The sequence below is a fragment of the Cheilinus undulatus genome, linkage group 8, assembly GCF_018320785.1.
Source record: "Cheilinus undulatus linkage group 8, ASM1832078v1, whole genome shotgun sequence".
Taxonomy (NCBI): domain Eukaryota; kingdom Metazoa; phylum Chordata; class Actinopteri; order Labriformes; family Labridae; genus Cheilinus; species Cheilinus undulatus.
In genome coordinates this window covers 53,897,218-53,922,657 of record NC_054872.1, presented here as the reverse complement: position 1 = coordinate 53,922,657, position 25,440 = coordinate 53,897,218, and the positions used below count along the sequence as shown (strand labels likewise).

General features: G+C 44.7%; 1 protein-coding gene across 1 annotated transcript; it reads left to right on the top strand.

Annotated features, from left to right (window-relative positions):
- syt11b (synaptotagmin XIb) lies at positions 1 to 25,440 on the top strand. Its single transcript, XM_041792819.1, has 4 exons — positions 1 to 247; positions 15,719 to 16,653; positions 21,462 to 21,582; positions 24,049 to 25,440. The coding sequence occupies exons 1-4, from the start codon at positions 214 to 216 to the stop codon at positions 24,357 to 24,359; spliced, it is 1,401 nt and encodes a 466-aa protein (XP_041648753.1). The 5' UTR covers positions 1 to 213; the 3' UTR covers positions 24,360 to 25,440.

Genomic DNA, 25,440 nt, shown 5'->3' with positions numbered 1-25,440 from the left:
GCAGCGGCAGAGACGTCGACGGCTCCGAGCTCCGTCCGCGGACATATGAGGACTTTCTCCCCCGGATCAGCGGCTGCTTTTCGGTGATTTCCCTCCTCGTCGTCCTTCTGGATGGATGTGAAGTAAAAGCGCGCGGTCGTCAGTCGGTGTCCTCTCCATCTGAGTGCTCTTCTCCCCGCTCCGTCAGCTCCGCATCCTGCCCTCATCCACAAAATGGCGGACATGATCGAGCTGGGACCCGCCTACGGTGAGTACCAGGGCCTGTCTGCTCCATCTCTCTGCTGTTTCACGCTGAAATAGCTTTCCTAACTCTTCCTTGTCTCGTTCTATCAGGATTTGGCGCCATTTTGTCGTGGTTTTAACCGCTCTGCTGTCGTAAATGTCCTGTGTCATCTTGGATTGTTGTCGGTTGGTGAAGCCTTGTGATGCCAACACCCTTCGCTCTTCTTTTACCGTCTTCGATATTTTCAGCTTAATTTCATCCCTGAATATTAATATTTCCCGCCTAAATAGCATCATTTCTCCTGCCTGGGCTCGTGAGACCATTTCAGCTGGTTTGATTTCACACCAGAGAGGCTGAATCCATGAAGGACAAAATATTCACTCTTTCTGTTGTTTTTTTTTTTTTTGTGGACTGATAGAGAAAAAAACCTTAAAATATCTTTAATTGAGTTTTATTTTTACAAATTAACCCCACAGAAAAATAACATCATCCCGATAGACGCGTCAATCAGGGCGGTCTCGTGCTCCTACGCACAGTCTGCCTCAGTGTGCGTGCGCGTGCCCGTCGGGGTGGGTAGAGGGTGACGTCATGTCTGTATCCGGAGCTGGTGCTGTGGAGAGGCAGAGATTAAAGCTTTCAGCGCTGATAAACGGTTATCCTGATTGATTATCGATCAGCTGAGCGATCAGAGAGATGGAGCAGGAATGAACGGTTCACTGTTGCATCAGAGATTTTAACGAGTCTGACGTATGATGGAGCTCTAGAGCCACTCTGAAATAAAGACAACCCACTAAAACCCTGACAGTTTCACAGTTCAAGTCTTTACAGCTGTTGATTTATCATCACTAAAACTCAGAAGGTCACACATGCTCACTACTGATGGGGAAGAAAGTCTGACCGAATGAAGCACAAGTCTGTCAGTTTAGAGCAGCGTTACCCAGCCCTGCTCAACCAGAGAGCCAGACTGTTGAAAAATACACCTGCAGGAGCCACAATCTAAGACGGGAAAGGTGGCAAAAATGGGCAGAAGTGACCAAATAATGAGTTAAAACGTTGTAAAAAGTGACCAAAATGGGCAAAAATCAGAAAAAAAGATGGGAGATTGGGTAAAAAGTGGCATTTAATCGCAAAATACAGCTGAAATGGGCAAGAAGTGTCAAAAAGGGGCAAACATTACAAAAAGCAGAAGAAACGTATCAAAAAGGGACATAAAGACGTGGCAAAAATGGGCTTAAAGCAGCAAACACTGGGAGAAAAGTGGAAAAACAGGGCAGACAGTGGCAAAAATGGCTGAAAATTGATGAAAGAATGAGTCACATGTGGCAAAAACGGTCCAAGAGTGGCAAAAACGTGGAGAGAAAAAGTGAAAAGTGACTAAAATGGGAAGAAATCAGCTTAAAGGTGGCAAAAATGGGCAATAAGCATCAAAGAGTGGCAAAATGGGAAATTAGTGGCATTTAATTGCAAAGGGCAGCTTAAATGAGCCAAAAGTGGCAAACAGCTGGATAAACGTGTCAAAAATGGGCTTAAAGCAGTAAAAATGGAATTCAAGGAGCAAACAATGCAAATGAGAGCGATGGAAATATGCAGACAAAAACAGAGGATGACAATTTAACCCTACTGTGTGGGAAACAAACGGATTTATGTGACTTGCAATGTGTAATTTCTGAGGTCAAATTTTCCTTTTTTAAGGTTTTCTGGGGCAATAATATTTGAAATTAAGACATAAAAGAGCCACACGCTGAGCATCACTGGTTTACAGCCTCATTTTTAAAGACACAGTATTTTATGTCTTTATTAGGGGTGTGACGAGACTCTCATGAGACGAGATTTTACACTTTTGTTTAATAGATGGGTGGATAATATGTCCTTTATACAACTGAAAGTCATAAAGCATTCAGGTCTATTCAGACATGTTTAAACTAACTTCTCTTGTACTGAACAGGCTATTAATGCTTACAGTTTATCTTGTCTAACTCTGACTCTAACTGAACATTTTAATGCTCTTCAAATCAAACCTTTCATTTTAATAGTCTACCACATCTTTATTTTACTACACTATACACTCACTGCCACAATTACAATAATCATAATAAAGGCATTTAGATTATTTTAAAGTACTTTAAACACTGTTTACAGCAGACAGAGATATGAAGAGCTGCATCAGTAAAATCAAACTGATTCTCATCCTCTTTAAGGACATCTGTATTGCTGTTAGTAACACGTTTGCTGTAATGTAGAGAAATAGATTAACTGATCGTTTTTGTGTGCTTTTTGTTCATATGAGCTTCAACAGTGTTGGACATGACGCATAGGTGAGTGTGTGTGTTCATGTGTGTGCGCTGGTGAGAGTGTGTGTCTCTGCTCTGCCTGTCAGACAACAAGCAGGGCGCCTTTAAATGGTGCTAAAACTGCGGTTTTTGGAGCTAACAGTGGACTCTGTGGCGCTGAGAGAGAGTCTGTTTCACTAAGTTTACCGCTGAAGTACACAACCACCTGTTGCTGCTTCTGTTGATCTTCTGATTGATGATGCCACAGCCAACAGCCGATGGACGTGAGGCTGACAGACGGTGAGACGAGAAGAAGACAAGAGGAAGCAGCGCGGAAACAAAGTTACAAACTCAAAGATAGCGGCACTAAGATCGAGTCTGCGCGCATACACAGACTAATGTAACACTGAATTCACCTGACAGAGCCTGCACAGCAGCAACATTTCATCATTTTGGACCGTTATGATGAACTTAGTACCCACTGGCAGATCATGTGGGGCCCCAAGAAGCTCAAGCAGAGGAGGCCTTTACACTTGGTTTAGAGGGGCGAGTTAAGACTGAGGACTAAGACTGAGGATTAAGATTGAGGGTTAAGGCTGAGGGTTAAGGCTGATGGTTAAGGATGAGGGTTAAGGCTGAGGGTTAAGGCTGAGGGTTAAGATTGAGGGTTAAGGCTGAGGGTTAAGGCTGAGGGTTAAGATTGAGGGTTAAGGCTGAGGGTTAAGGCTGATGGTTAAGGCTGAGGGTTAAGGCTGATGGTTAAGATTGAGGGTTAAGGCTGAGGGTTAAGGCTGAGGGTTAAGGCTGATGGTTAAGATTGAGGGTTAAGGCTGAGGGTTAAGGCTGAGGGTTAAGGCTGAGGGTTAAGGCTGAGGGTTAAGATTGAGGGTTAAGGATGAGGGTTAAGGCTGAGGGTTAAGATTGAGGGTTAAGGCTGAGGGTTAAGGCTGAGGGTTAAGGATGAGGGTTAAGGCTGAGGGTTAAGATTGAGGGTTAAGGCTGAGGGTTAAGGCTGATGGTTAAGGCTGATGGTTAAGGATGAGGGTTAAGGCTGAGGGTTAAGGCTGAGGGTTAAGATTGAGGGTTAAGGCTGAGGGTTAAGGCTGAGGGTTAAGATTGAGGGTTAAGACTGAGGGTTAAGGCTGAGGGTTAAGGCTGATGGTTAAGATTGAGGGTTAAGGCTGAGGGTTAAGGCTGAGGGTTAAGGCTGATGGTTAAGATTGAGGGTTAAGGCTGAGGGTTAAGGCTGAGGGTTAAGGCTGAGGGTTAAGGCTGAGGGTTAAGGCTGAGGGTTAAGATTGAGGGTTAAGGCTGAGGGTTAAGGCTGAGGGTTAAGACTGAGGGTTAAGGCTGAGGGTTAAGACTGAGGGTTAAGGCTGAGGGTTAAGGCTGAGGGTTAAGACTGAGGGTTAAGGCTGAGGGTTAAGACTGAGGGTTAAGGCTGAGGGTTAAGGCTGATGGTTAAGGCTGAGGGTTAAGGCTGAGGGTTAAGACTGAGGGTTAAGGCTGAGGGTTAAGGCTGAGGGTTAAGGCTGAGGGTTAAGGCTGATGGTTAAGACTGAGGGTTAAGGCTGAGGGTTAAGACTGAGGGTTAAGGCTGAGGGTTAAGACTGAGGGTTAAGGCTGAGGGTTAAGGCTGAGGGTTAAGATTGAGGGTTAAGGCTGAGGGTTAAGATTGAGGGTTAAGGCTGAGGGTTAAGGCTGAGGGTTAAGATTGAGGGTTAAGGCTGAGGGTTAAGATTGAGGGTTAAGGCTGAGGGTTAAGGCTGAGGGTTAAGACTGAGGGTTAAGGCTGAGGGTTAAGGCTGAGGGTTAAGGATGAGGGTTAAGGCTGAGGGTTAAGGCTGAGGGTTAAGACTGAGGGTTAAGGCTGAGGGTTAAGGCTGAGGGTTAAGGCTGAGGGTTAAGGCTGAGGGTTAAGGCTGAGGGTTAAGACTGAGGGTTAAGGCTGAGGGTTAAGACTGAGGGTTAAGACTGAGGGTTAAGGCTGAGGGTTAAGGCTGATGGTTAAGACTGAGGGTTAAGGCTGAGGGTTAAGGCTGAGGGTTAAGGCTGAGGGTTAAGACTGAGGGTTAAGGCTGAGGGTTAAGACTGAGGGTTAAGGCTGAGGGTTAAGGCTGAGGGTTAAGGCTGAGGGTTAAGATTGAGGGTTAAGATTGAGGGTTAAGATTGAGGGTTAAGGCTGAGGGTTAAGGCTGAGGGTTAAGATTGAGGGTTAAGACTGAGGGTTAAGGCTGAGGGTTAAGATTGAGGGTTAAGGCTGAGGGTTAAGGGGAGAATTAGGATTGGGCCTTAAGGTATATGTTACAGACAGAATCATGACATTTGAACTCAAACACAGCTCAGCTTTCACCACTTCTATTCCAAGTCTTTGTCTTCATTTTGTCTTTACCCCGGACTACAGCAGAGTATCGTTAGTGGTATCGATGAGGACTCAGATCAATAAGGAGCATCGATAACAGTATCGATGTCAATAACATTAATGATCCCCATCCCTATCAGAGAATTACAACTTCCTGTAAGAGACAGAGAGTCTGGATCTGTCGGAGCAGAGCATCATCAGCATAGAACTCACTGATTGTCAACTGGCGGCCCGGGGGCCAAATCAGGCCCCCCAAAGCTTCCTGTCTGGCCCCCAGAAGATCTTTAAATTCAGAAAACAGGAAAAGAAAATGTTGTGGTTTTAGAGTATTCTTTGGTTTTCAATGTCTGCATCTGTTAAATCCAGCCCAAAAACAATTCATATTCAAACAGTTTGAGATTGACCTCACATTTGACCAGTCACTCCGAGACAACTTGGCAGTACGTGTGGTTAGAAGACGAGACGAGACTTTTCTTAACATCATACTTCTAACCTTATGCGTGGCTTTTACCGTACATACGGACTTTACCTCTGAACTATCGTACGCTGCCTTCGTCTTTTGTTCAAAATGATCAAGGCACTCGCCGTAGATGTAACCAGGGCTTGACATTTACACCGGCCAACTAGCCAAATGCGGGTGGATTTCAGCTGGACAGGTACCAGATTGACCCTAACTAGTAACTTGGCCAGTGGAATTTATCAGTGTGACAACCACAGCATTCTCTGGTGGGCATTTGTCTGAGTGAGAATTAGATGGAACCAGCTGCATTTCTGATTTTTAAACAAAGCTAATTCAAACTCAATGTTTTAATGTTAGAATAATCTTAGTATCCATTAAACAAGGAAATGGAGTATGTGTTTCATCTCATACCAGACATACCCAGTTTGGCATGTAACACATAGTTTCCCATCAACACAATTATGGCCATTGGAAATGCTCAGTGGCTAGTAACTTTTCAAATACAAGTAGCCATGGTGGCCAGTGAGCAAAAAGTTAACGTCAAGCCCTGGATGTAACTTAAACCGTAGCACGCAACAGGTTTTGAGCGTCAAGCTTCCCTGCAGCGGATTCCTGGGAGATGAGATTTTAGGAGAATTGCAAGGCCTACGCCCAAAACTCCCTTCAATGGAAACGCATTCAATTGTACTTAATCGAAATTTAAGAAATATCACTTTTATTTTGCGAAAAACTGTAATGGAAACCCAGCTTCTGTCAAGACTAAATCTGGCCCTTGTGCAGATGTCCTTAATGAGCCCTGCTCTAACTGAACATCAGTGTAATAACTAGAGGTGTCCCGATCCAATAATGATATCAGATATCGGTCCGATATCAGCAAAAAAACGACTATCGGATTATAGCGGATCACATCTAAAATCTCCGATTTAAGCACTCCGATACAAGCAGTCCATTCCAGACTCAGCTCCAGCACTTCTATCCAGCAGCGCCACAGGATCCAGCACGCAGAGCCCACAACAGCGTGCTTGAGCGCTAACCGCTAACACAGTAGCAAGGAGTGGGAGTGATGTCGGCCGTGTCGCAGTATTTTTTGTTAAAGTCAGATAAAGACGTTGCAGCTGAGTGCAAAACTTGCCACGCACAAGTTCCCCGTGGTGGCAAAGGACCGGGGAAGTTTAAAACGACCGATCTCATCGGGCATTTGAAGAAGCATCACAGAAAACAGCATGAGGATTTTCACAAGACGGCGAAGACACAACAAGGCTCTGGGTCCTTCAAACAACCGACGAAACATTTGGAAAGTGTGATAAACTCCTACGGGACAAATGGAGAGCTACCTCTGTGAGGCCACTGTTGAACATAAGAACAATCCTTTACTTTATTGGAGAGCCAGCCAAGCTCGACTCCCCACTCTGCCAGCAGCAGCTAAGTTCCTCTGTGCTCCCTGCACGAGTGTCGAGAGCGAGAGGCTCTTTAGCACAGCATCAGTTATCACTGAGGGGCACGGCATGCCGAAATGCTCATCTTCTTCAAAAGAATCTCCACATCATGCTCGGACTGCAGAAAGTGGAGATGGAGGAGTAGGAAGGGTTTAGTTAGGAATTTAGTTCACTGGGCGATTATTATTTGTTTTCTGCTCTTGATATCAGGGTGAGATGTTTATTCTGAAGTTGGAGCAGTGGACTCTTAACTTTGAGCAGTTGGACAGTAGACAATACTGTGTGTTTCTTTTCTCTGCCCTCAGTTGTTCCCACCACACACTGGCAGTAAAAAATAACTGAGGTGAACTTCGTTTGTTATTTTGCACTTTAAAAGTCTGATTTGTTTTTATTGGATTTATTGAGGTCATTTTTCAGGCTTGTCTAATTTATTGTTGATTTATTCTATTTAATTGTAGAGTGTGCTCATGTTTAAGGTCAAAATGTATGTAACCCATTGGTTAATAATAAATGGGTCAGTTTTTCTCCTACCTACTGTTGCTGACCTGTTCTCTGAGTGAAATCACATGATCAAGCCTTTTCTAACATTCCATAGGGGAGAGTGGGGTGAGATGTGCCAGTTTTTACTCAAAGTGATTTTAAAGTGAGGCCATGACAGAAATGCCTCCAACTTAAGTCTGTACACATATTCCAGGACGTGGTTCATCCCTGGGAACAGTAACTTTGGATCTGAAATAAACTGTTTAAGAAATACAGCTTTCAGAAAAAAAGTGGTCTCGTGGCACAACTTGCCCCCGGTGCGGGGTAAGTTGTGCCTTTGGGGAGAATACGTTGGGGTAAATTGTGCCAGTGATTATTGAGGATAATTAAAGTAAAACAGAACATTTGAATCTCATAAACTATAATGCTCTATAAAAGCGAGACAAATTCAATACAAAGTTACTCATTTAAGTTTTATTTAGATTTCATCACCCTGTTAAACTAATGGAATAAGTCATATTTTCTAGTTTTTGAGGAAACACAAAAATCTTTAATACACAATATGTGATATTTGTGAATCATTTAACAGAGTGATATTGGCCAGTTCTGAACATCTCATTGTGGCTTAGGCCAGTTAGAAACTGAATAAACTGCTCTTTCACAACAGAGCGACCTCTAAAGTGAAATCAGAGTTAGCTGAATTAAACAAACAGCAGGTAAATCTAACACTGATGAGGTCCACCTCCTCACTCCTCCAACTGTTCTTGCCCTTTCTTCACTGGGTTCTAGGTGTGTAGGTCTCCGTGTGTCGATTTGTGAGGGTGGGTGGGTCTGGGTGAGCGGGTGTGTGGGTTAGGGTCTAGGCCTGTTGGTCTGGGATTTGTGTCTCTGGGTGTGTGGGTCTGGTTGTGTGGGTGTCAGGGTTTGGATGTGTCTGTGGGTCTGGGTTTATGGGTGTGGCACTGGCACAACTTAACCCAGGCCCTTTGGCACAAATCCCCCCACCCCCAGTATTTTTGAAAAACTAGCATGATCCAGCAGTTTAGAGCTAACATCATGCTAACTGTATAGACTCATTGTGTAGCCTAATAAAGCACTAGAACATGTTGTTCAGACACAACAATCAAAAAACCTTGATCATAGAAATTTTACTCTAAAAGGCAAAAATCAGTTTTTTGAGCTAAAATGTGCTTACCTCTCATGCCATGTGTCTCTCTTTTATACAGGATGAGTAAACTGGATGGCTCTTCAAATATATGTGGTCACATGACCAGTTTCTTCTATGGTTTTCTATAAACAAGGAGTGGCACTACTCTCCCTTTGGCACAAATCCCCCCACTCTCCCCTACTACAAAATAAGTAATGAAAGTATGTATGATTCATGCCGATATCGTATCAGCCCTTATCGGTATCGGCCGATACTCAAAGCTGAAATATCGGTATTGTATCGGAAGTGAAAACATCTGATCGGGACATCCCTAGTAATAACGGGACATTATGATAAACACTGTTGATATAAAGAGGAAGTACCAGCGGCTCTAAGACTGAGCCCTGGAGAACTCCGTTTTTAACCTGGAGTACTTAGAAGTGAAGCCTGCACACTCTTCTCCTGGATTCATCTGTTCGTTCAGACAGAGCCAATCAGTGCAGTCTGTCTCAACGAGTCAATAAAAAGAGCCGCTCAGAGCTCCTTACTGTCCCAGGACTCTATAAAATCACTGCCTACCTCTGCAGCAGCCCCGGTAGGGCTGTGTTTAATCTGATAAACACATCAAACATTGTTGGCCAATCAAAACTCTTTAAGTTGGTCACTCACCAGAGATTCCAGCCCCGGGGCTAAGACACGGTTTAGAGATGGGCCTGTAACTGTTTAGGTCTCCTCCTTTAACAGAGGAAGCACGGAGACATCCAGACAGGTCAGACCACACGTAAAAAAAATCAGCTGACAACTTTAAAAACACGGCTCTAGATGATCCGGACCGGCCAGTTTCCTACCATCTTTAAGTCTTTGGGCCAGCAGTGTGTATGTTTCAGTGCTGAAATATCTAGTGTCCTTTCCTGTACTGTATTTATGTTTTATCGGGGGTCAGTATCTCAGATGTTTCCTAAGGTTTTCAGAGACAGAGGAGTTCTTACTTTAATGCTGACAGGTCGTGTCTTCTCCTAGTGGTTCCATTCAGTCACCCAAACTCACCAGACCCTCATTACCAGAACAAACCCTCTCAGCTGTGTTTAACCATTTAGTCTCCTCTGGACTTACAGTCTTAAAGACTTCATCGATAAAGAGCAAAGAAATAAATAAGAAATAAAGAGCGCTGAAAGCTTTTCTTTGCTTTCCTCCTGACCGGCCCTGGCATGAGTTTTATCCACCAACATCATCAGCTGTCTGTCGAGCTCAGGTTACTCCCAGAGCTGCACATGTCTCCTACCTGAGTTTGTCTGGCCGCTCTGATTGGCTGTAATGAATGTGACAGGTAGAGCACCATCCAACCACCTTCTAGGAAGTTTCTGGACAGTCCTTCCTGTATGTGAAATAAAGCCATGCAGTGATTGAATAGGCAATTTTAAACCCTTCTAACCAATTCTTGCCACTTTCTCCCATCTGTGCCTCTGTTGACCCTCTGTTATTTACTACTTTTTACACCCCTTTTTGCAAATTTTAACCACAGTTAACCATTTTTGTCATTTTGTATCAATTTTTTATCCCTTCCCACCGAATTTCCACCAGTTATTTGCTCTTTAAAGCCACTTCAGCTGCTTTTTAATCCCCTTTGACCACTTTTTGTGGCAGTTTTTGCTACTTTAACCCATTTATGTTCATTAAAAATCCAATTTTATCATCGTTTCCACCATTTTTTGCCATTAGCCATTTTTAACTGTGAGATGCAAAATTGAAAATATAGAGAAAACACTAATTTCTTCCCTACATTCCTGACTTTTTATCCAATTATTTTTACTTTTTACTTTTTCTAATTTTTATGACTCAACAAGGATGTTATAAATCATCAAGGTTAAGTTCCCATTTTTTATACTGGAGGAAATCTGCAGACCTCAGACTGGTGGGACAGTTGTAAAAAAGATAAATGATCTGGTGGGCTGGGTTTAACTGCACCACGGGCCAGATTTGGCCCCCGGGCCTTGAGTTTGACACCCCTGATGTAAACTGTAGGACAGCATTCAGCAGCATGTCTGGAGGGAGTCATATTTCCTCCAGGAATGATGCTGTGTAGACAGTAGCAGTGGAAACATAGGCAGACATGTTTGCTCTGTGAGCAGTTTACAGTCCACCTGCAGTGTTTGATGCAGTCCTTCCTCTGCTACACGGGCCATATGAAGAGCTGGCTCTGAGGTACTGGTCTGAGGTACTGGTCTGAGGCACTGGTCTGAGGTATTGGTCTGAGGTACTGGTCTGAGGTACTGGTCTGAGGCACTGGTCTGAGGCACTGGTCTGAGGTATTGGTCTGAGGTACTGGTCTGAGGTACTGGTCTGAGGCACTGGTCTGAGGTATTGGTCTGAGGTACTGGTCTGAGGTACTGGTCTGAGGCACTGGTCTGAGGTACTGGTCTGAGGTACTGGTCTGAGGCACTGGTCTGAGGCACTGGTCTGAGGCACTGGTCTGAGGTATTGGTCTGAGGTACTGGTCTGAGGTACTGGTCTGAGGCACTGGTCTGAGGCACTGGTCTGAGGTATTGGTCTGAGGTACTGGTCTGAGGTACTGGTCTGAGGCACTGGTCTGAGGTATTGGTCTGAGGTACTGGTCTGAGGTACTGGTCTGAGGCACTGGTCTGAGGTACTGGTCTGAGGTACTGGTCTGAGGCACTGGTCTGAGGTACTGGTCTGAGGTAGTGGTCTGAGGTACTGGTCTGAGGTACTGGTCTGAGGTACTGGTCTGAGGTACTGGTCTGAGGCACTGGTCTGAGGTATTGGTCTGAGGTACTGGTCTGAGGTACTGGTATGAGGTACTGGTCTGAGGCACTGGTCTGAGGCACTGGTCTGAGGCACTGGTCTGAGGTATTGGTCTGAGGTACTGGTCTGAGGTACTGGTCTGAGGTATTGGTCTGAGGTACTGGTCTGAGGTACTGGTCTGAGGTACTGGTCTGAGGTACTGGTCTGAGGTACTGGTCTGAGGTACTGGTCTGAGGCACTGGTCTGAGGCACTGGTCTGAGGTACTGGTCTGAGGTACTGGTCTGAGGCACTGGTCTGAGGCATTGGTCTGAGGTACTGGTCTGAGGTACTGGTATGAGGTACTGGTCTGAGGCACTGGTCTGAGGCACTGGTCTGAGGCACTGGTCTGAGGTATTGGTCTGAGGTACTGGTCTGAGGTACTGGTCTGAGGTACTGGTCTGAGGTACTGGTCTGAGGTACTGGTCTGAGGTACTGGTCTGAGGTACTAGTCTGAGACACTGGTCTGAGGTACTGGTCTGAGGTACTGGTCTGAGGTACTGGTCTGAGGTATTGGTCTGAGGTACTGGTCTGAGGTACTGGTCTGAGGTATTGGTCTGAGGTACTGGTCTGAGGTATTGGTCTGAGGTACTGGTCTGAGGTACTGGTCTGAGGTATTGGTCTGAGGTACTGGTCTGAGGTATTGGTCTGAGATATTGGTCTGAGGTATTGGTCTGAGGTACTGGTCTGAGGTATTGGTCTGAGGTACTGGTCTGAGGTACTGGTCTGAGGTATTGGTCTGAGGTACTGGTCTGAGGTACTGGTCTGAGGTATTGGTCTGAGGCACTGGTCTGAGGTACTGGTCTGAGGTACTGGTCTGAGGTATTGGTCTGAGGTATTGGTCTGAGGTACTGGTCTGAGGTACTGGTCTGAGGTATTGGTCTGAGGTACTGGTCTGAGGTATTGGTCTGAGGTACTGGTCTGAGGTACTGGTCTGAGGTACTGGTCTGAGGTACTGGTCTGAGGTACTGGTCTAAGGTAGTGGTCTGAGGTACTGGTCTGAGGTACTGGTCTGAGGTAGTGGTCTGAGGTACTGGTCTGAGGTACTGGTCTAAGGTAGTGGTCTGAGGTACTGGTCTGAGGTACTGGTCTAAGGTACTGGTCTGAGGTACTGGTCTGAGGTACTGGTCTAAGGTAGTGGTCTGAGGTACTGGTCTGAGGTACTGGTCTGAGGTACTGGTCTAAGGTAGTGGTCTGAGGTACTGGTCTGAGGTACTGGTCTGAGGTACTGGTCTAAGGTAGTGGTCTGAGGTACTGGTCTGAGGTACTGGTCTAAGGTAGTGGTCTGAGGTACTGGTCTGAGGTACTGGTCTGAGGTACTGGTCTGAGGTACTGGTCTGAGGTACTGGTCTAAGGTAGTGGTCTGAGGTACTGGTCTGAGGCACTGGTCTGAGGTACTGGTCTGAGGTACTGGTCTGAGGTACTGGTCTGAGGTACTGGTCTAAGGTAGTGGTCTGAGGTACTGGTCTGAGGTACTGGTCTAAGGTACTGGTCTGAGGTACTGGTCTAAGGTAGTGGTCTGAGGTACTGGTCTGAGGTACTGGTCTGAGGTACTGGTCTAAGGTAGTGGTCTGAGGTACTGGTCTAAGGTACTGGTCTGAGGTACTGGTCTGAGGTATTGGTCTGAGGTACTGGTCTGAGGTACTGGTCTGAGGTATTGGTCTGAGGTACTGGTCTGAGGTATTGGTCTGAGATATTGGTCTGAGGTATTGGTCTGAGGTACTGGTCTGAGGTATTGGTCTGAGGTACTGGTCTGAGGTACTGGTCTGAGGTATTGGTCTGAGGTACTGGTCTGAGGTACTGGTCTGAGGTATTGGTCTGAGGCACTGGTCTGAGGTACTGGTCTGAGGTACTGGTCTGAGGTATTGGTCTGAGGTATTGGTCTGAGGTACTGGTCTGAGGTACTGGTCTGAGGTATTGGTCTGAGGTACTGGTCTGAGGTATTGGTCTGAGGTACTGGTCTGAGGTACTGGTCTGAGGTACTGGTCTGAGGTACTGGTCTGAGGTACTGGTCTAAGGTAGTGGTCTGAGGTACTGGTCTGAGGTACTGGTCTGAGGTAGTGGTCTGAGGTACTGGTCTGAGGTACTGGTCTAAGGTAGTGGTCTGAGGTACTGGTCTGAGGTACTGGTCTAAGGTACTGGTCTGAGGTACTGGTCTGAGGTACTGGTCTAAGGTAGTGGTCTGAGGTACTGGTCTGAGGTACTGGTCTGAGGTACTGGTCTAAGGTAGTGGTCTGAGGTACTGGTCTGAGGTACTGGTCTGAGGTACTGGTCTAAGGTAGTGGTCTGAGGTACTGGTCTGAGGTACTGGTCTAAGGTAGTGGTCTGAGGTACTGGTCTGAGGTACTGGTCTGAGGTACTGGTCTGAGGTACTGGTCTAAGGTAGTGGTCTGAGGTACTGGTCTGAGGCACTGGTCTGAGGTACTGGTCTGAGGTACTGGTCTGAGGTACTGGTCTGAGGTACTGGTCTAAGGTAGTGGTCTGAGGTACTGGTCTGAGGTACTGGTCTAAGGTACTGGTCTGAGGTACTGGTCTAAGGTAGTGGTCTGAGGTACTGGTCTGAGGTACTGGTCTGAGGTACTGGTCTAAGGTAGTGGTCTGAGGTACTGGTCTAAGGTACTGGTCTGAGGCACTGCTGATGGAGAGGTTTAGGTCTTTAGAGATAAAATCATCATCAGAGACGACAGTAGATTCCATCCCTAACTATCCAGACCTCTGCTACATCCCTACGTCTCCATGCTTGTGTGTGTGTGTGTGTGTGTGTGTGTGTGGGGGAGGGGGGTCTTTGCTGCATCAGTGTGTCCTTGTGAGAGACACCAGGACAACAATCCTCCTCTGTATGCAGTGAACAAAGAGCTCCTCTGACTCCTCCTCCTCGCGCCGCTCTTCCTCTTCGCCCCGCCCGTCTCCCACCCCTCCCTCCTCCTCCTCCTCTGCTTCCTCCCTCCCCCTCAGCAGGATCAGTTTCACTCAAACACTTGAGTCCTCTGAGACCTGGACCATCCTCAGGTTCTCCTTTAAGTGCAGGGTTGATAAAAGTGGCCCTGAGGGTTCTCCACGTTTGGTTGAAGCCAAACCGAGTCAGATGAGTGTTTGAATCTCAGTGATGTGCACACCCACAGCCTTACATCTACATTTACAGAGTGTTTCAGCAGCATGGTACACTCTGACCTCCTCCAGGGTTAGGGACAGGAACATTTCCCTATCAGTGACTCAGACGTGGATCCTACAGATATGTTTTAGCATGTTCTCCTCCCAAACACTGGTGTTCAACATTTTTAGTCATCCAATCAGAAAATTCACAGGAAGGAATCGATTAGGGCTGGGCAATTAATCAAAACATAGATTAAATCACAATGTGACCTACAGCAGTTTTACAACCGCAGGGGGTAAATATCTCTTTGACCTGAAATGTGTTCTGAAATACCAGTTTAATACATTTTTTTAAGCAGAGGTGTTTTACTCTACACATAATGCAAACATTCAAGTGCCAATATTTTATAGAACAGTTGACAAAAGTTCCTACTTTCCTTGTTTTTGTATATTTTTGTCTTCTTCAAAATAAGAAATCCATGAAATCATCACTCCCTTCATCACAATTCAGATCAAATTTGCAATAAAACATTTTTGTTTGATTGGTTTGAATTTTAAGGGATTTTTCCTGAGAAATTTGTAGATATTTTTGCAGAAATTTGAGAAATTTATTTTTACATTTTTAGGAATTTAATTTGAATTTTGGGGGGAAATTTGCTTTGAAAATTGAAAGTATCTTCTTGAAAGTTTGATAAATTTCTTTTTAAATTTTTGGGAATTTGATTTGAATTTCTTTGGAAATTTGTTTAGAAAATTTTAGGTATTTTAATGGAGATTTTTAACATTTATTTGTACATTTTGGGAAATTTGATTCAAATCTCTGGGGTAGTTAGCTTTGAAACCTTTAGGTAATTTCATGAAAATTTGAGGAATGTATTTGTACATTTTTAAGAAGTTGATTTGAATTTTGGGGGGGGGGGGGTGCTTTGATTTTTTTTTTTTTTTTTTTTTTTTAGTTAATGTCTTAGAATTTTTGAATATTTATTTGTAGATTTTGGGAGATTGGATATAAATTTTTGGGGTTAAATAGTTTTGTGTGTTATAATATAGAACGGTTTGTAAGATGAGGAACCTGAAGAATAATCACATGTTAAATTGCAGTGTTGGGTGAAAAAATCGCAGTTAGATTATTTTCCCTAAACCTTCAACCTTCAGAATCGATAAGGCATCAATATCAATAAAATCGTATCAACTTCCACCCCTAGCAGAGATGGTGGGGGTCCATGGTCTCCAGGGCTGTTATTTTAGGGGTCAGAGACTGAAAACTTGTCCGTTCCCGCTCTGTCTCCATGCACTGAGAAATGTCACATGCCTCCATGTTGGTTTGACCTTTGACCTGGGAATGTGAATTAAACTGTGGTTGGTTATCTGACCTCGGCGTCGTGAATCTTTAAGGATCCTGTTGTTTAATCTCTGTTTCCTTCTGTCCCCCCTCCCCTCTGTGTCTCAGCCATGTCCCCGGTCCTGGCGGGCTTCCTGGGCGCAGGCGTTCTGGTCCTGGTGGTGGTGGTTCTGGTTCTGCTCTGGTCCTTTTGTCAGCGGCGTTACCTCAGAATCTCTGGGCGCTACAAGCTGCATGGCGACCGGTACTGTGACGCCGAAGACCCCCCCTACAAGTTCATCCACATGCTGAAGGGCATCAGCATTTACCCAGAGTCCCTCAGCAGCAGCAAGAGGATCGTACGAGGTATCCGGCGAGCCGACCGCTCTGACCGTGACGGCGAGCGAGGCTGTCCTGGTGCTACGGGGCGGGGCATGGTGCTGGTGGATGCGGAGAACAACATCCTGGACGTACCAGGGCAGCTGCAGATGAGTCACCTGGTCCCCCCTGCAGGATCAGGCCCCGCCCATGGACAGGCCCGTCTAGAGCGGGCGCTGCCAGTGCGAGCGGACTACTGCTGCCTGGACAGCAGCTCAGCCAGCAGTAGCCAGACCAGCAGCAAGACGGCGTCCCCCTTCACCCCCGCCTCCTCGGACCCTGAACCCGAGCCCAGCCTGGGCTCCATCAGCCTCACGGTCGACTACAACTTCCCCAAGAAGGCTCTGGTGGTGACCATCGTGGGGGCCCGGGGCCTCCCCGCCATGGACGAGCAAGCCGGCAGCTCAGACCCCTACGTGAAGATGACCATCCTGCCTGAGAAGAAGCACCGCGTCAAGACCCGGGTGCTCAGGAAGACCCTGGACCCACTCTTTGACGAGACCTTCACCTTCTACGGCGTGGCGTACAGCGCGCTCCCCGAGCTCACCCTGCACTTCCTGGTGCTCAGCTTTGACCGCTTCGCACGCGATGATGTCATCGGGGAGGCCGTCGTGCCACTGAAGGGCGTCGACCCGAGCACGGGACGTGTCCACCTGAGTCAGCAAATCAGCAAGAGGAACATGCAGGTGAGGGGGCGAGGTCTAGCGGCTCTTAAAGGAGCTTTTTTTTCCTTATGTAGAGAGATAGAGAGCAGAGTTCGTAGGTGCTTGAAAACATGTTCAACAGGACTACATTACCCACAATCCTACAGGTTCACAGGGACCTCCCTGATGACTGAAGCCGTCTTTAGGTGGGAAACGATCCAGCATCATTAGCTTCTGCTGGACTCTGGAGACTCTCAGTCTACATAAAAATACAATCGTGGTTGCAGTCTGGATCCTAGACTCTCCACATGGGTCCTGGCTTTGCTTACATAGGCGTCGGTCATGTTACCGTAGCATTCATCTAAGATCTTATCTTCTCTGGTCCCGTATTTCATGTTCTGGTGGAAACCAGGCAGTGGCAGTTGGAGTTTGCAGTGATTGAAATCCCTGAGGATGAAAACCCGATCCTCTGGGGTGAGTGAAAGTCGGTGGTGCACACAGTCATTGATTTGGGCTGCTGCGCTCGCAGCATTGCCGCTGGGTGGGACCAGGGGCGTGGCTAGGGAAAGAGTATTACACAGGCCCCCCCTTGCTGGCCAAGCAAAAAATGTTGCATCATTTTTTACAAATACACTGCCTGGCCAAAAAAAAAGTCACCACCAAAAAGAGGTCACACACTCTAATATTTCGTTGGACCGCCTTTGGCTTTGATTACAGCACACATTCGCTGTGGCATTGTTTCGATAAGCTTCTGCAATGTCACAAGATTTATTTCCATCCAGTGTTGTGTTATTTTTTCACCAAGATCTTGTATTGAGCTGAAAGATAATCGCCCATGCAGTAATTATCCAATAGGAGGCTCGTGCCTATCTGCTTAGTTAAATCCAGGTGGCCACTTTTTTTTTGGCCAGGCAGTGTATATGTGCATTTTAATGTATTTTTGAAGAATACGAAGAAAAAATGGGTACAAACACACTTTTCACTGCAGGGCCGCTCCCTGCTGTGGGCCCAGGTAATCAGTCCCCTTTCCCACCCGTGCTACATCCCTGGTGGGACGTAAACAGTGCAGAGGAGGATATTCCCAAATTCATGAGGCAAATAAAAAGGTCTTAGTTAGACACAGAAGTTCCACATGGGGGTTGGTCTGACATTTCTGAGGATCATTGATGGTGGACGCTGGTGGACTCCTCCTTTCTGTCCCCTTCTCCTGAGGCATGTCCTCAGGTTTGCAGGTCGCCGTGTATCCTCAGGGGCGAGGCACCCATAGCTCGGAGAGACAATAGCGCATCTCTCAGGTTGTTTCCCTCCCGCACAGGTGGCGTTTGGCCTTGTGAAAGCAACGCCAGGATAAAAAGTGCCAATAGAAGTTTGCCATGGTGGCGATCATGATGTACAATCCAGAGTCAACGTTAAACACAAGTAAAACTAGTAAAAACTCATAAAAGCAACTTAAAACAGGGATAAAATACAGAGGAGGAGGAGGAGGAGGAGGATTGATACTACCGTCCTCCCTCAGAAACAAACTGCCATGAACTGTCCTGGTACTGTGACTCAGAGTCCTCTCACTCCTCCGTGTGGGACTGTGTTGTTGTTGTTGTTGTTGTTGTTGTTGTTGTTGTCGTCGTGGTCGTGGTGTGGCTGCTGACTAAATGCTGCCGTCAGCGTGGATGTGAGCTCAGCTCTGTCTGCTCTTAATCAGGTTAGTTAGATTTAGGAGAATGTGAGCGTGTTGTTGAGTCAGAGGGTGTCAGCTTTAACTCAGACCTGAGTCCTGATTCCAGTCCTGGTCTGGATTAGGGTAGGTCTCGGCGATATGGCCCAAAAATCATATCACTGTGTTTGTCTTACCTTTGGCAGTAACGGTGTTATATCACACTATTACAAAATTAAACAGAGATCATGTTTTTCAGTCCAAACCCCAATGTTGTTAACCCTCAGGCATCGCTGTAATTTACTACCTTTAAAGCCCTTAAGGACAAAAATGTCCACTTCCAATAAACTACTATAAAAATTTAACCGGTTTGATCTTTTTTTTGGCTTTTTTTGCATACATCTCTTTAACAACTTCAGCTGTGCTCAAAACTACCAAACATTCAATCATTTTGAGGATTTTAACCCTTTAAATGCCAGTTTGATTACTAAAAGGTCAAAAAATGTGGTTTGAATGGGAGTCAGTGGAACGTTTTTGTCTACAAGTGACTCTAAAGGGTAGTAAATATTAAATCTGATGCTACATAAAAACTAATAATTCATCCAAGTCAGTATTTGGGCTAATGTTTGACATACCAAGGACTGACTTAAAAAAAACATCCCCCATCCCCCAACATTAGTTATCTGGAAAATAATGACTGTTTTGTGTGGGGTTTTTTAGAAAAAATATGACCATCCTGTCATCAAACTGGTATTTAAAGGGTTAAAATCCTGAAAACTATTCAATATTTGATTGTATTGATCAGAACTGAAGATGATCAAAAGATTTGACCAAAACAAGCAGAAAAAAATATTAAATTATACTATTTTTAATGACATTTTTGGAAGTAGACTTTTTTGTCCTTAATGACTCTAAAGGGTAGTAAATTTTAAATCAGATGCTACACAGAAACTAATAATTCATCAGAGTCAATATTTTGGCTACTGTTTGACATACCCAGGTAGGGGTGTGCGGTTTATGCGGCAGACGGTATAAATGATATAAATATGGCCTACGGTAGAGATTTGGACCCTGCCGACCAATCGCGATAAGGCTTGTTAATGACGTCACTCACGTCGTACCTGCCTCAGTGTGACTTAGCAGGCAAAAACATGTTTGTTCCTCTCAAAGTGTGACGGCTGTACCGCAGCTAAGTCAGTGAGCCGTCTCTGTCAGTCTACCTGGGGCTGAAACACAAGCTAAGTGCTGCTTTAGCTGGTCTCAGAGCCCAGCGCTGCAGCTCTTCCTCTTACAATGTCATAAACAACCGTTTAAAAGTGTATTTTAACTTGTGACTTTCTTTTCTAAGTCCACAGTGAGTCAAAGATCCAGGCTGCGGTGTTAAATGAGGTCAGAAAAGCTGCTGTAAACTAGCTGTATTCTCCGGTAGGCTACCAAAGCTAAGCTAACTCAGTACTAAACACAGTACTTTCATCAAGCTCTTCAAAATAAAAGTCTGTGGCTGTTATTTTTCTGAAACGCTTTTATTGTGAACGCCTTCACTAGGAAACGTGTTCAAGTCATTAGCAGCTTAACACACCTCATCAGGTTAGAGATGAAATGTGAACCTTGGAGAGCAGTTAGACAGAAGTAAACCTACAGAGACTTAAAAAAAACATGTTTTCTGTGTTCCTATACTTAGAGATAAATTGAGTATGCCATCAAAGTCTTGTTTTAAGGGGAGAAGGGGGTTAATAACACTTGAATTTGGATTTAAAAAATTTGTAATACCGTGATATAATACCGTTATCGTCAACGGCAAGAAAAATACCCTGATATGATTTTTAGGCCATATCACCCAGGCCTATACCCAGGCCTGATTTAAAAAAACATCCCCACCCCCCAACATTAGTTATCTGGAAAATAATGACTGTTTTCAGTGTTTTTTAGAAAAAATATGACCATCCTGTAATCAAACTGGCATTTAAAGGGTTAAAATCCTGAAATTATTCAATATTTGATTGTATTGATCACAACTGAAGATGATCAAAAGATCTGACCAAAAAAAAACAGAAAAAAATATTAAATTATACTATTTTTATTGACATTTTTGGAAGTGGACGTTTTTGTCCTTAATGACTCCAAAGGGTAGTAAATTTTAAATCAGATGTTACACAAAAACTAAAAATGCATTAAAGTCAATATTTTGGTTAATCACTGACATGTCCAAGCTGGATTTAGAAATAATGCCCCAGACATCCAACCTTTGGTTTGAGGAAGATTTCACATTTTTTCATAAAAACGACATTGACTTTAAGTAATCAAACTGGCATTTAAAGGGTTAAAATCCTCAAAATGATTGAATGTTTGGTAGTTTTGAGCACAGCTGCAGTTGTTTAAGAGATTTATGAAAAAAAAAGCCGAAAAAATATGAATCTGTCAAGTTTTTATAGCAGTTTTTTGGAGGTGGACATTTTTGTCCTTCAGGGCTTTAAAGGGTAGTAAAATTTTTTCAGTGTGTCTCTGACCTGTTAGAGAAATTGAAATTAGAATTCAAAAATCTGTCTAGAAAGAAACTTTGTTAAAAAAAAATGAGGCCATATGCACTAACACAGCCAGAATGGTGAGCAGAGAAAGAGGACAGATCAGACCAAATGGACAGAAACGTCCCTGGTGATGGCTGAGGGTTGACCCCTACTCCCCTTAAACAAGCCTCTGAAGGCAGACTGACGTTACGTCTGAGCAGAGTTTACATGTCTCTCTGTGTTCACTTCCTTCTAACTGAGCTCCATGTTTATGTTTCATCTCTCCTGATGAGGATGTGGAGCTGCTCATGACTGGAACACGTCTCCTGGTTTCAGAAAAATATCAGCCGCAGACTTTTATTGTGAAGAGCTTGACAACCTTAGTGTGTTTAGCATTGAGTTAGCTTTAGCTGCTGTACCGGTGAGTTTCTGCAGCTAGTTTACAGCCGGGATCTTTGACTCAGCGTGGACTTAGAAGAGAAAGTCACAGGTTCAAACACACCTTTAAACGGTTGTTTAAGCTGCCGTAGATGAAGAGCTGCAGCGCTGCAACACTAACCCAGACCAGCCAAAGCACCGTCTCTAACAGTTACTACCCTCCATGATGGTCCACCTCTACCTCTGAATTCTCTCTAACAGAGCTGTGTGTGTGTGTGTGTGTGTGTGGGGGGGTGTGTGTGTTTGTGTGTTTTCAGTGTGAGAGTCGTGGCGAGCTGCTGGCATCTCTGTCCTATCAGCCGGTGTCCCACCGTCTCAGCGTGGTGGTCCTGAAGGCTCGACACCTCCCAAAGATGGACATCACCGGCCTGTCAGCCAGTGAGTACAGCATCTGAGCAGCAGGGGGCGCTGCAGCACTCTGTGTGACTCAGAGGAAGTGACAGTCTGACTTGGTTCTGGGTCTGAGTCTAGCTCTGACTGCAGTTCCTCTGCAGGGACGGAGATGAATGACATCAAACAATGATTTCATGAAGGAATCTTTGATTTATTCAGATAAAATGAGAATAAAGTTAAATTAAAGGACATTTTTAGTCCTTTAGTCTTTCAGCTGTTCTTCTGTCAGTGTGAGAGCGCCCTCTGCTGGAGATAAAAACTGTTGTCATGTGACTTTTTCATATCTCATGTTTTAAAATGTTATGATCTCCACAAATTTAGTGATTTATAGAACAACCCCGATCACAAAAAAAGTTGGGTCACTGTGTAAAATGTCAACGATTGTCTAATCTCATAAACTCATATTTGATTCTCAGTAGAACAGAAACAACAGATCAGAGTTAAACTGAGACATTTTAACATTTCAGGAAAATATCAGCTCATTTAGAATCTGATGGCAGCAACACATGTCAAAAAAGTAGGGACAGGACCGTGTTTACCATTGTCTTCTTTAATAACAGTCTGTAAACGTCTGGAAGTGAGGAGAGGAATGTTGTCCCATTCTTGTCTGATGTAGGATTCTAGCTGCTCTACAGTCCTGGCTCTTCTTTGTTGAGCATATGTGTCTCTAAAAGCTCTCTCTACTGTTCAGCATTGATAGTTCCTTTCCAGATGTTAGAGCTGCCCACGCCATAGGCACTAATGCAACCCCATACCATCAGAGATGCAGGCTTTAGACCTGAGCCAGGAGGACCAGCTGGATGCTCCAGATCCTCTTTAGTCCACAGGACACGGCATTAAGGTTTCCTCTGACCACAGAACAGTTTTCCATGTTTCCTCAGTCCATGTTAAATGGGCTTTGGTCCAGAGAAGATGGACCACGTTGTTTCTGGATCCTGTTCACATATGGCTTCTTCTCTCCATGATAATTAACCTCAGTAGTTGTAAAATACTCCTCCAGCTGTTTTTCATCAGTACCACTTACTTTTCCAGCCTTTTGTTACCCTGTCCCTACTTTTTGAGATGTGTTGCTGCCATCAAATTCTAAATGAGCTAATATTTTCCTGAAAGGTTCTATTGTGAATCAAGTATGAGTTTATTACCTCCGCCAAGGAGGTCATGTGATCAGGTGGGTTAGTTAGTTTGTTAGCAGCATAACTCAAAAAGTTGTGGACAGATTTTGATGAAAATTTTCAGGAAATGTCAGAAATGGCATAAGGAAGAACTGATTAGACTTTGGGACTGATCCGGATCATTGTCTGGATCTAGGAACTTTTAAAGGATTCTGTACCATTGGGAGATAGGGCTAATGGTGGAGGTCTGCACTCTCTGAGTGCTTTTCTAGTTTTTAATATTATTCCCCCAGGAAACCTTAGAAAAGGGAAACTTTTTTGCCCTTTTTCACAATTTTTTGCCACTTTTTTACCCATTTAAGGTACCTTTGTCATTAAATACCTTTTTTTTTCCTACCTTTTTGCCCATTTTTTGCCACTCTATCCCATTTTTGCCCTTTTCCACCATTTTTCTCCCAATTTTCACCCATTTACGCTACATTTTGTCATTAAATACCACTTTTTCCCAGTTTTTGCACATTTTTGACACTTTTATCCCACTTTTGCCCTTTTTCACCAATTTTCACCATTTTTCACCCATTTAAGCTAACTTTGCCATTAAATGCCTCTTTTTTTCCTACTTCTTTGCCCATTTTGACACTTTTGTTGCAACTTTCTAAACATTTTTTTACCACTTTTATCCCATTTTTGCCCTTTTTCACCAATTTTTGCCATTTTTCACCCATTTAAGCTACCTTTTGCCACTATATATCACTTGTTTCCTCTGTTGCCCCTTTTGCCACTTATCACATTTTTGCCCTTTTTCGCCAACTTTTTTGCTACTTTTCACCCATTCAAGCTATCTTTTAGCATAAATACAACTCTTCCTACTTCTTGCCCATTTTGACAATTTTTTGCAACTTTTCACCATTTTTTTCTCCCAATTTTCACCAATTTCAGCTCCCTTTTGCCACTATATACCACTTGTTTCCTATTTTTTGCCCATTTTTTGCCACTCTTGACTGCTTTTTCCCATTTTAGTAATTTTCACTCATTTTTGCTGCATTTGTACCATTTTATGTCACCTATAACTTATTTTTTTGTCACTTCTCCCCCATTTTTTGCTACTTTCTGATCCCTTTTCCACTTTTATCTCCATTTTACCCCATTTTTGTTGCTTTTTGACCATTTTTGCCACCTTTAACTTATCGTTATTGCTACTTCAAGCTGTTTTTGCTTCACCTCTTAGATATTGGCTTTTGCAAAGGTATTTTTCACCAGTTTGGCTCTTTGGTTGAGTAACACTGGTCTATCATGTTAACGTGGTTCCATCTCTCGTTTTTTCTTCGTTCCTCCACAGACCCGTACGTGAAGGTCAACGTATTCTATGGTCGTAAACGCATCGCCAAGAAGAAGACCCACGTGAAGAAGTGCACTCTGAACCCGGTCTTCAACGAGTCCTTCATCTATGACATCCCACCAGAGCTGCTGCCCGAGATCTCTGTAGAGTTCCTGGTCGTCGACTTCGACCGGACCACCAAGAACGAGGTTCTGGGCCGCCTGCTGCTCGGCCTCCACAGCCCCAACCCCTCTGGCGCCTCCCACTGGAGGGAGGTCTGCGAAAACCCCCGCCGGCAGATCTCTAAATGGCACAACCTGAGCGAGTACTGAGGGAGAGACGGACTCGATGTACAGAAGACGCACTCATACATGCACCCACACACTGTTGTGATCATAGTAACACTCTCTGTCTCTAATCTCTACGACATCTGTAAAAGAATCCTGCAGTCGTTTCTCAAACAAAAGAAGTTTTTAAAACAAAACCATGACGTCCATTTCTACGACTGTTCTGTGTCTCCTCGGCTGTGTGGACGAGGGGAAGAATGCTCACCAAAAGAGAAAAAAAAGACGCCCCTCTCGCTGTTGTTGTCATGCTCTCATCGCATGTCTGTCCCAGAAAAAGAAACCATCGTTGTGACCGAGCGGCAGGAACAGATTCAGCTCCCACAGGAGGAAAATACTAACACCGCTTTAACTAATATAACCCAGAAGAATTATTCCGCGTTAGGACCCGTAAGAAACTGCTTCAACCCCCTGACTCGCTCCGCCACTCGGTGAAGTCGTCTCCATGTCTGGGGGGATTTTGGTTGTTTTAGGCAGCATGCTCCCAGCCTGCAGAGTGGCAGACCCTCTCCTCTAAAAGAATAAATCATTCATTGTTTCATCCCTTGCTCCTGCAGCAGAACCAACCGATTCACCCCACCCGAGGAGGAGGAGGAGTCCGTGCTCGACTCCTTCAGACCGAACTGTAGAATCTTACACAGCTCAGAAGACGAGCAGACTCATGGACCATGTAAAATATGTGTTTGTAACATGAATGATATTTAACGGACTAAATCCTGATCATCCTTGGAGGCAGCTGTGGCGCTGGTCGATGTTCAAACCTGGCTGTTGATCATGAAATCATTCTCCAGCGAGGGCTGTCACCATACCAGAGTCTGAGCTTAGAGCAGAAATCTAATGGTGGAAATTAGTTCTCATCTCTTCTTCTAGTGTCAGAGTCCCAGTAAGCAGACTTTTTCTCTCACATCCGGCCTTGACAACAAATCCCAGTCTTTCTAACTGGCTATTTTAAAGCAGTGATACTCAACGTGTGGCTCTTTTATGTCCTTATTTTAGATATTATTCCCCCAGAAAACCCTTCAAAAAGGACATTTTTGTTAACATTTTAACCATTTTTGCCACTTGTCAG